We start from the raw sequence: 10,176 nt of genomic DNA on the forward strand, positions 1-10,176 counted from the left end.
ATGTGGGAGGTGATTAGGGGAGCCAGGTGTGTAGCGTTCGTCCGCCAGCGTCTTTGACAAAATTTGACAAGAACCCGAAAGACAATTAGAATAAATATAGCGAGAAAAGAGGTCGGATGCCCGGGTCTGGCGAAGCGAAACGAAATGAGAAAAAAAGAGCGGCCGGAGGAGAGCCTCCTTTTTCGCGAACTTTTCCCTCTCAGTCGGCGAGATAGAGTTGGGCGGGGAGAAGGTTGACAGGAACGCGAAGGACAGTGGTCCGCAGCAATGAGGCCGAAAACACGGAACCAGTAGACGGGATCATGAATCTAGATGGCGGGTTTGAACTGAGGCTGGGGAAAGGAAGAAGAGGAGGGAGGAGGGGGGGGAGGGGAGGAGGAGGAGGAGAAGGCCGAGAGCAGCGGGAGGCAAACCGAATTGAAATGAAGGCTCGACAGGATTATTTGGGGATGGGGATGGCTTTGGAACTTCCGCCAAGTCCAAGGAGGCGCAAGCGGTTTCCGGGTTCCAGACGGTAATTTACCCATTTAGTCGGGAGTCGCGGCCTGGTGGACACGATAAATACTGTACGCATCTGGTAATTAAGACCGTCCCTTTTCATTCACCACTAAGTATGGGCTTTCCCCCCCTCTTTAGCCAGCCAGCCAGCCAACGAAAACAACCAGCCAGCATCAAGCAATTGCAGGCGGGAAAATACTAATGCTGACCTCGCTAACTATCGACTCTACTTAACTACTCCCTATCTTTACCTATCTGATACCTTCTCTCATCAATCAACCACATTAGTTGGTCATCGAAATGGCAAACATTTGTTGGATCTTCTACTGCTATACCCGCAGCAATCAAGATCACAATTCACAGTGGAATCACCAACATCCACTTTCTGGATAAGAGTCGAGGTCTGCGACGGGTAAGGCAGCGTGGCCCCCCTAGGTGCATAGAAGACCAGAAGACCCTTAAGCTTAACCTGCAAGACACGTCGACAGAAGACGCCAGTCGCCGCTCGATCTTGCAAAACAGTTTGAGTTCGCGATCAACATCAACCCAGTCTCTACGGAGTACAATTTCTATTTACGTCTTGCGACACTGTACCCTGGGTATGATCATCTTGGGACGCCCCTTCTCACGGTTCTTACCTGGCTTGGCGCAGCTGTCGTCAGAGGTCGATGCAGGCTAACTTCGTAACCGCTCTGCAATATAAAGAGCCACGATGTCGTGTCGACTCCCTAAGAGCATAAATAGCCGCATAGAGTTTCCGGGGCTGACGACGCCCGACCTTCACACGACTTCTTTTCGTGCAGAGGCTTGACAGGTCCATTTTGAACGGCAAATATAAGAACAATACGTTCCCCTCCATTTTGCTTGTGCGAGTGGTCAAACCCAGTCGAAGATAGATGGTGTGGGTGGGTTACGTTTTCAGCCAGGCCATGAACAGCCATCGACCGAGATCAGACATGCTGGCCACCCTCGCTATTTGTGTGTACAGTACATGGTAAGTAAGGAATGAAACTGTGCCTGCAGTCGTCGCGACAACAAGTATAAGACTCGTCTCATGAAAAGCCGTGAGCTTCAGCTCAACAGCAACCTGATTCATGCAGGTCGCGTTTTCCCAGCTGGTGTCGCATGTTATCTCACCATCCATCCATCTTCCATGAGCCCGTGAATGAACCTTCTCCTGATCTGGAAAACCGACGGGATTCGGGCCGACACAGCTGAGCTTGTCACGTATGGTAACAGTGGGCTGGTGGTGCTCCTGGTGGTAATACGTACCGGTAATCTATGCATCCAGAACCCTGAGTGTCCACTTGGACGGACCCACACGTGACCCCAGGCCAGCAGGCCCTAAGGGGATCTGTCAAGGTGGCCTTTTAGATCTCTATCGACCGGCTCAGGCTCTGTGTGTGTGTGTGAGAGAGAGAGACTGCCTCAGAGGAAGCAAAAGTCCTCTCCAAGCTGGTACCGAGTATCTGCATCTGCATGTCCGATTGGAAGATGTGATCATGTTTGGCCAAGGAACATCGTGCAGATCTAAGATCGGGTCTAGTTGAGGACACCCCGAAGCTTCGCCGTTGAGCTGTCACATCCAGGGTCTGTCGGTTGGTAGGTCTCTTCGCAACTTTTATGTAGGTACACGCAGCCTGCATACAGTTACTGTGAAGGACGGACATGATGTAGACTACTGTATCTTTCAACCCTTGAATGAAGCATCTGGTGTTGCCATGTCGGGTCGTCGGGATCTGCGTTGCGGTCAAGGCACTTGCATACATACTCCGGCATTCCGCTATTCTTGGGAAGCCTTAGGATTCTTGCATCCATCGGTCGGATCGAGCAAGTCAATGCTTGTTGGATGATTGTTTACACTGCTGCAACTACGGAGACATAGACCAAGAATGCCGGGGAAATTCAAGAGGGAGAAATCAAAAGACGAGCTTGTCGTCACGAAGATTATTCATGATATCAGCTGCCCTTTCTCAACCCCTGGACTGGGGCGTGGCGGGCGGTTTTGCGTCCCACGAGCGGAACGTTTCAAGGCTTAACTGGTTAACTAACTTACTTTTGCGACCCCCCTTGACTCTTCTCAAACACTCCAGCAACCACCACAACTACAAGCAACAACAATCCTGAAGATGAATAATTCGATGACGTTGCTCGTGGTTCATCTCAAGGTGAAACTGCAGGAGCTTGAGTCAGTCGAAGTCTCACTCTCACAATTGGCCCCCCCCCCACCGTCTGGACACTGGCTGGACACTGGCTGGACACTGGCTGGACACTGGCTGGACACTGTCTGGACTAGAACCCGATGATCCTATAACAGAATAGTCAGTGAGGGCAAAAACGTCCATGCGTCCCGTTAGCAAAGCAGGGAAAATGTTGACCCCCTCTCTTCGATTTCAAGTCTCGAACTACTACTAGTAGGAGTCAGTAGTCGGTAGTACGTAGTAGATTCTCGGATAGATACCCCTTTCCTTCCACCAGGAAAAAAAAAACGAAGAAAAGAAAGACCCTTGAATTTCCTCTTCCATTTGATCCTCTTCTCTCTCTTGCTTTCCTTTTCTTCTCTTCTTCCCCCTCTCTATGTATTATGTATGAAAGCGAAAGGTGACGGAGTGCAGCTCTGGGTCATGCCACTTGCTGATAATACCTGTCATTGTTGATGTTGTTGTTGTTATTGTTGTTGTCGCCGCATTCCCTCCTTCATCGTCGTTGCTTCCCACTGCAACTCAACTCGCCCAACTCTCCTTTCGATCCAACTTCAATGACCTTACGGTAGCAATCCTCCTCTCACCGTGTTCGCGACCGCATACTCTCTCTGTCCTTGACATCCTCTGTTCCGACTGCAACTCGACCATCTAAATGACGACCCCTTCTTCGTCTCCCCCGTACATGCGCACCACGAAACTATAGAAGAACCTAACGCTCCTTTTGCTCCGTCGCAACCTTTCCCGCGACCGTCGCACATACACCAGATTGATCCTGGCTTGGAATTCCACATCCCTTTTACCCCCTCGGCCGGTTCGTGAGGCATCATGACCCAGGCTATCTCAACCTCGTGCCCCCCAATTATGGAGGGGAGCGCCCGAGCGCCCGTGATCCATCTCCCCGACGGTCAAGTCCAGAGGTCCTCCACGCTCCTATCGCCGACCCCAAATCCCACCCACTATCGCAACGGTCATGTCAACCTTGACACCTTCTCACCCGTCAATGAGAACGGTAGCTTCGAGTTCGACCGAGTCATCAAGACTGGAAAAGTGTTTCGTCGTGTGAAGCACAAACATGTTAGTCGCTTTGCCTTTCTTGGTTGCTCATCACCAGCAGGACACTAACCTTCATACCGCTGCTAGGCCTTTAGAGCTTCGTGGAAACCGGCTTACCTTGTCCTCCGCCCAAACCTTCTTTCCGTGTACAAAGATGAAGAAACCACCCGCCTCCGTGCCTCCATCACCTTGTCCGAAGTAACGGCCGTCGCTTCTGTCCGGTCGCCCCGATCGAACCGACAGTACGTCTTTGGCATATTCTCTCCTTCCAAGAACTACCGCTTCCAGGCCGCGACGGACAAGGAGGCCGAGGATTGGATCAGATACATCCGCGCCGAGACACGGATGGACGAAGATGAAGAGGCTTTTCTGGCGCTGTCCAAACCGGGGGATGCTGCGGCAGCCAGCAGTAAGCGTCGAGTATACGATACCACGGACCACTCGGACTTCGACCAGCGCGGACGGCCCAGCTCTCCCGAACTGGGGGGCGCGCTGTCGCCCGCGTACAAGTCGAGGCGCTTCGCCTCTCCTCATGACCACTCGGCGAACGACATCACCTCGTACTCGGAATGGTCGGACGGGCCTGGAAGCAACACCAGCGTCCGCCTGCGGTCACCCTCGGCGCATAATCGGTCTGCATCGGCCCTTGCGGAGGGATCGTCCTCGAATGCGCGGGAGACGGGCCGGGTCAACGACGCCGGGGTCCTGCGTGATCCCGAAAGGGTCGTGTGCAACGGCTATCTCCAGTGTCTTCGGATCAAGGGCTCTATGCGGCAATGGAAGCGGTTATGGGTGGTTCTCCGACCGAGTGGCCTGGGCTTTTACAAGGATGAGCAGGTGGGCCTTCTTTCGTTTCACTAATACTTTGATGGTATCTAACACAACATCAGGAATACTCCGCCATCAAGATCATCCCGATGTCTCAAGTGATCGACGCCGCCGAAATCGACCCCATGTCCCGGTCCAAGAATTTCTGTCTGCAGATTATCGCGGAAGAGAAATCTTATCGCCTCTGCACGGCGGACGAGGAATCGCTGGCCAAATGGCTGGGATCGCTGAAGAGTATCCTCGTGGCGCGCAAGAAACTCGAACCCACCCCAGCAGGGACCACAGGCGCAGCCGGACTGTCCTGAGGGAGGAGAAGAATGAACAAGTAATCAGAAGTTGTAAAAAAGATAAAAAGAAAAAAACAAACCAGCAAGCAATTAGCAGACAGAAAAGAAACAGAAACAGCCAAGATTGATTTCCTGCCTGAGTTTAACCGACTCCTTACTCTTTTATCCACTCCTTTGCCCAACCCGTTCACCAACTCTGGCTTTGATTGTTGACTGCAGTGATATTGATGTTTCTTATGTATTTTGTGCTATACAGCAAGCCCTTGGCCTTCTTGACTTTCTCTACCTGTTTTGATGAACAGCCCGCCCGCCCTCTTTTGTATTGTCTTGGTGTGATGGATGTCTGTGCAATTTCTTCCGGATTGATACATACTCTTTTCTTTCATCTAGGGCAGTGGTGATTGGTATCATTCATACTTCCACACTGAGACTCGGGAATTGTCCCCTTTCGCCCTATAGTAGCTGTCTGTCACTGTATACTTGGTTTCAATTTGGAGCTTTTCCTGATAGTGATGACCTGGAAATATCATCGCTAGGTGCTGTGCTTGTCACTGGCCGTGTGATGCTGATGGGTGGTGGATGCCAGGTATTTCAATCCATGACAGATTGCGGGGATGGATAGGGACAGTCTAGGTTGAAATGAATTGTGTTACGCCTCTTATTTCTTCTGGAAGTGCTGGTGTACAAGTACATTTTTCTTCTGCTAGGCAGTCGGTTGTTTCTCTTGGGGTGCAGTACACTATCTACCTCCTTTTTACCTGAAGATGGATGAAGTACTTCTACGAGTGGTCATGGTAAAGAGTTGCCAAGCTGCGCCCTCATTATCCCCTCCTACTACCAGAAGTGAGTGATACCATCCTATAGAACCAAAGAACCAAAGAACCAAAGAAATCGCTACAAAGAGCCAGTAAGTCACCACCTGCAGTCTATACTTCACACCCGCCCCCCCCCAACACAACCCCACACAAACCATCAATCGCGATGATCCCCCTCCTCCACCACCGAAATAGCCTCATACCCCGACGATGCCCCCGTCCTCCCCCTCCCCCTCCCTCTCGTCCGCCCCCTCCCGCTCTCCTCCCCATCCCCATTCCCCTGCGTGTCCCCCACATCCCCCCGACTCTCATGATTCACCACCAAAAACGACCCGAACACCACCGCCGCGCCCACCCAATACGCCCCACTCGCATACTGCCCCTGGATCACCATCTGCCCGACCAGCGACAGCGGGATGGTCAGACTCAGGCCGACGGTCACGACCAGCGGGGTGGTCAGGAGCATGGCGTAGGCCCAGCACAGGTCGGAGAGGAGGGAGGCGAGCGCATTGACCCAGACGATGGTCCAGACGCGGGGGGAGTCGGGCCAGGCGAGGGGTTCGACGCCCAGGGCGTGCAGCACCAGGAACCCGGGCCACAGCAGCACCATGTTCAGGAGGCCGACCAGCCCGAAGAAGAGCTGCATGTTGACGCGGGATTCGTCGCCGACTTGCTTCTTCAGGACGATCGTGTAGACCCCGTACATGACGGCGCTGAAGGCGGCCATGGCGTCGCCGAGGGCGATCTCGTGCGGGGGTTTGGGGGGGATGGTGCTCCTGTTTCCTCCTGGATTCGGGTCTGCGTCTGGGGTTGGCGAGGGGGAAGGGGAAGGGGCGGAGATGTCGAGGCGCGAGATGATGATGATGCCGATGAGGGAGGCGATCACGCCGAGGAGTTTGCGGGGCGTGAAGCGTTCGACGCCGATGAGGGCGCCGAAGATGAGGGTCCATACGCCTGAGGTTTGCTCGTTAGGTTTTTTTTCTTTCATTCTTGCAGAGTGTGGTGTGGGGGGATGTTGCTCTCCAGTAAACGTACCACTCGTGGAGGTCAGGATGGTGGTACTTCCCACCGTTGTATACTGTAAACATGCCATGGCAAAGTAATTGGCCTACCTCCCACTTGTCAATCACATGTCCGGCCCCCTCAACACTCCTCCCTGCAAACAAGATAACATCGCGCAACTTACAGTAAACTAAACCCACCCACCCAGCCACGTTAGCACTTCCCAAACGTCAACCAACCCGAAAGAAAAGCAAAAACTCACCCACAGAAGACAAAACTGAAAACTCAGCTTCGCCGTCTCCTTCAACCCCAACCTGGCCGACGAAAGCTCCCCGGCCCCGGCCCCGGCCCCGGCCCTCCCCCAGCTACTGCTACCAGCACCAGCACCAGCACTCCTGCTCCTACTCCTACCCTCAACCCCCGCACGATCCAAAATCCGTCTCCCCTCACCCTCCAAACACCCATCATGCGCATCGAGATGCTGCAACAGACTCTGCACCGACCGAATCCGGTACAGCTTGCCGGCGCGCCAGAGCCGGAAGACCCGACCAGCGATGATCGAGGCGAGCGGGAGGATGAAGATGGAGGTGTTGACGTAGGTCACGAAGAAGGGTTTGGAGTAGGTGTTGTCGGCGAAGATGGTCTAAGTTTTACCCACCACACAAAGTTAAGTTAGCGAATTCGCGTCGTCTTTCCCCCACCCCTTCATGACTTGACTCCGGAAAAGGAGGGGATTTGGGCGGAGGAGGGGGGTATGTACACTGGCGAGGAAGTTCGAGGCCGTCCAGAGGAAGACCACGATGAGCAGTAATGCGATCCCGAAAGTGCGTCGACCCCCCGGGGTTAGGCCCGATGTCGGCGGGATGGATATTGAGGGCTCCATTTTGAGGGCAGGAAGCCTGTACTGTCGGAAGTATCGTGGGAGGGATGTGTGCGGTTTGCGCGTTTCGCTCAGGGTGAGAGCGCACCGCACGAAGGGCACGAAGAGGGGAAACGCGACTTGCGTTCTTGTTTGGTTCCGAGATGTCGAGATAAGAACTCAAACCCTCTCTCTTCCTCCCCGCTTACACCGTTCAAATGGCGACCGCGACGGACACTCGCTCCGGAGACCGTGCCGACAAAAGGCTCACCGGGTAACAGGGTAACAGGGTCATCGACCTGACCTAGTCATGAGGGCAGTAGCGAGGGCCGCAAGGAGTGAGACAGCTTAGCGCGTCGACAGCAATAAGCCAGTCCAAATGGCACCGGGGCCAGCAGGCGGTGCGATAAGCAGGGAGGATTTATCGGGGAAATTACGGAGTACTGATAACTAAGTTAACTACTCCGTACTAATGTTGAAAAGAGGGCGGTGTAACCCGATAGCATCCCGCCAAGCATCACGAGATAACCTCGATAAGCACGCGACGGTCAACCCACCAACTAAAGAGTAATTTGACTACTGGCTAGTAGTGTAACAGTGTGAATACGTGAATTCCCCCCTCAGACTCCTACAGTATGAGAGAGACACACACAAAAAGAAACAATCAATAACACCCATGCGAGCAACAAACCAGCAGAAAGAGACAGGAGCGTGATACATGAAAGGCACCCGCATTGTATATACAGGTGCTAGGAAAGAGGAGCAAGAAGTTCGTAGTTCGCAAGCCAAACCAATCGAAGCGCAGCATTTCTTCAAGTTAAGACAGGAGTTGTAGTATCGTTCCAAAATCATGGTCTAGCGATTAGGGTATTTAACAGGCGCAGCCGTCGCGGTCACCGTCCAGGTGGATGTTGATCGGGTCGCTGAATTCCCCGCTGAACTCCTCGGCTTCTTCTTGGGCCAGAGCGCTTCGAGCAATGACTACGTGGGACGAGGGGGTCAGTACAGTCGTAGCACAAGGGAAAACCGGCCGGGCGGGGACACTCACCCTCAAAGGCTTGCTCCACGTTAATCGCCTCCTTGGCGCTGGTCTCGAAATAGGGGATGTTGCCTTTCGACTGGCAGAAGGTCATCGCCCGCTTGGAGGAGATCATCCGTCGGCTTTCCTCCGCATCGATCTTGTTACCAATCACCACCTGCCAGCCAGTGTCAGTGACCGCACACCACACTACACCGCCCGAAAAGAGGGGGGATCCCTTACAAACGGGAAATTCTCCGGATCCCGAGGACTAGCCTGGATCAAAAACTCATCGCGCCAGCTATCCAGCGCCTCGAAACTCTTGGAGTTGTTCACATCGTATACCAGCACGCAGCAGTCGGCTCCTCGGTAGAAAGCGACCCCCAAGGACTGGAAACGCTCCTGTCCCGCAGTATCCCAGATCTATATTCGCAATAAGTTAGTATCCAAGAAATGACAACGACGGCGAGCTAGGAGGCTGGTAGTGAACAAGCGAGGAGAACATGCCTGCATCGTCACCAGACGGTCGTCCACCAAGACCTCCTTGGTGAGGAAATCGGCGCCAATTGTGGCCTTGTAGCTCGCGCTGAATTTCTTGTTGACCTGTTGGGCGGAAAAGAAAGTCAGTGAAACAGTTCTGCTGCTGCTGCTGCGAGGGAGGAGAGAGAGAGTCACGGACATATTGGTTCATCAAACTCGTTTTACCGACACCGCTATCACCCAAGATGATCACCTAGATACAAGCAAGCAAGAGCGAAGATTAGTTTTCGCGACGTTGAAGGGTTTGTTTTCGGGGATGTTTTGTTGCGGGTTACCTTCAACAAGACCTTCTTCCGTGACGACATGGTGGAGATGCGTAAGGTATTACCGGTTCTATGCGGTATGGAGGAGACGCCAGCGGCAGGAGAAGGGCGATTGGGACGAGATGCCGAGGGAGGATGGGGGTGCAGGAGAAGTGGTGGATTTGTTTATTTTTGGTGGTGGGAGGTGGTGAGTGGAGTGAAAGGGGCACAACAAGCAGAGGAGAGAGAGGGAGATTAATTAGTGTAGTTTAGTAGGTAGTTTAGTTTGTGGTTGGGTTGGGTCTGGACGGTGGACGGTGAACTGCAATGGAATGAGTGGATGGGGCGGGCAAGATGATCATTGCACGAGGGTCCGTCCGGGCGGTGGAGATGGCGGTCTGCTTGCAGCATTCGTTAAGTAAAGTATTGATTGCATGTTTTCATTGTTTACCCCATCGTCATCGTCACCCGATTATCATCCATCCCTCAACCTCATGCGCTTCAAGGGACCTGCACCCTCCGAAACCTCACCAGATCCCCTCAACTCCTAGCCCAACACCTCCAACACACCACCATGTATCCATGACTGCCTTATCAAATAGACCAAAACCAATACCACCTTTCGCACACCCACCACCACCACTATCTATCTATCTATCTACAGTATCACTAAATGGCCCACTGGCGGGAAGAATACTCCGCCGCACTGGCATCTCGCGATCACCGCGAGAAAGCCAACACCGCATTATACGATGCCTGTACGCTGTTTCCCCCATAAACCCTTTCTCGTTGCCTGTATCCAGCAAAGTAGATTCTCCAACCAGCATAAC

The 10,176-nt window shown here is 53.3% G+C and overlaps 4 protein-coding genes across 4 annotated transcripts in view; 2 read left to right on the top strand and 2 right to left on the bottom strand.

Annotated features, from left to right (window-relative positions):
• Positions 1-3,315: 3,315 nt before the first annotated feature.
• On the top strand, positions 3,316-4,993 carry BO72DRAFT_22075 (PH domain-containing protein). Its single transcript, XM_040939767.1, has 3 exons — positions 3,316-3,776; positions 3,843-4,592; positions 4,646-4,993. The coding sequence occupies exons 1-3, from the start codon at positions 3,528-3,530 to the stop codon at positions 4,886-4,888; spliced, it is 1,242 nt and encodes a 413-aa protein (XP_040803833.1). The 5' UTR covers positions 3,316-3,527; the 3' UTR covers positions 4,889-4,993.
• A 993-nt stretch (positions 4,994-5,986) lies between these two features.
• Positions 5,987-7,540, bottom strand: BO72DRAFT_358344 (DMT family transporter; the record flags this gene model as incomplete). Its single annotated transcript, XM_040940736.1, has 5 exons — positions 5,987-6,639; positions 6,721-6,793; positions 6,950-7,015; positions 7,106-7,330; positions 7,448-7,540. Coding segments are annotated over 5 exons (1,110 nt in total), but the record flags the coding sequence as incomplete, so codon positions are not given.
• A 475-nt stretch (positions 7,541-8,015) lies between these two features.
• Positions 8,016-9,724, bottom strand: rab7 (Rab family GTPase YPT7). The gene is made up of 6 exons (XM_040944105.1): positions 9,380-9,724; positions 9,244-9,297; positions 9,072-9,167; positions 8,808-8,987; positions 8,595-8,742; positions 8,016-8,527 (listed from the first exon to the last, which is right to left on the bottom strand). Exons 1-6 carry the CDS (start codon positions 9,407-9,409, stop codon positions 8,418-8,420), a joined length of 618 nt encoding a protein of 205 aa, XP_040803835.1. The 5' UTR covers positions 9,410-9,724; the 3' UTR covers positions 8,016-8,417.
• Positions 9,725-9,813: 89 nt separating this feature from the next.
• BO72DRAFT_445650 (ATG16 family protein) overlaps positions 9,814-10,176 on the top strand; it is a 1,549-nt gene continuing 1,186 nt past the window's right edge. Inside the window, exon 1 of the mRNA XM_040944106.1 lies at positions 9,814-10,104. Coding sequence (XP_040803836.1) covers positions 10,020-10,104 — 85 coding nt within the window. The 5' untranslated portion in view covers positions 9,814-10,019. The remainder of the gene's footprint in view (positions 10,105-10,176) is intronic.

This window comes from Aspergillus fijiensis (assembly GCF_003184825.1).
Source record: "Aspergillus fijiensis CBS 313.89 unplaced genomic scaffold BO72scaffold_11, whole genome shotgun sequence".
Classification (NCBI taxonomy): domain Eukaryota; kingdom Fungi; phylum Ascomycota; class Eurotiomycetes; order Eurotiales; family Aspergillaceae; genus Aspergillus; species Aspergillus fijiensis.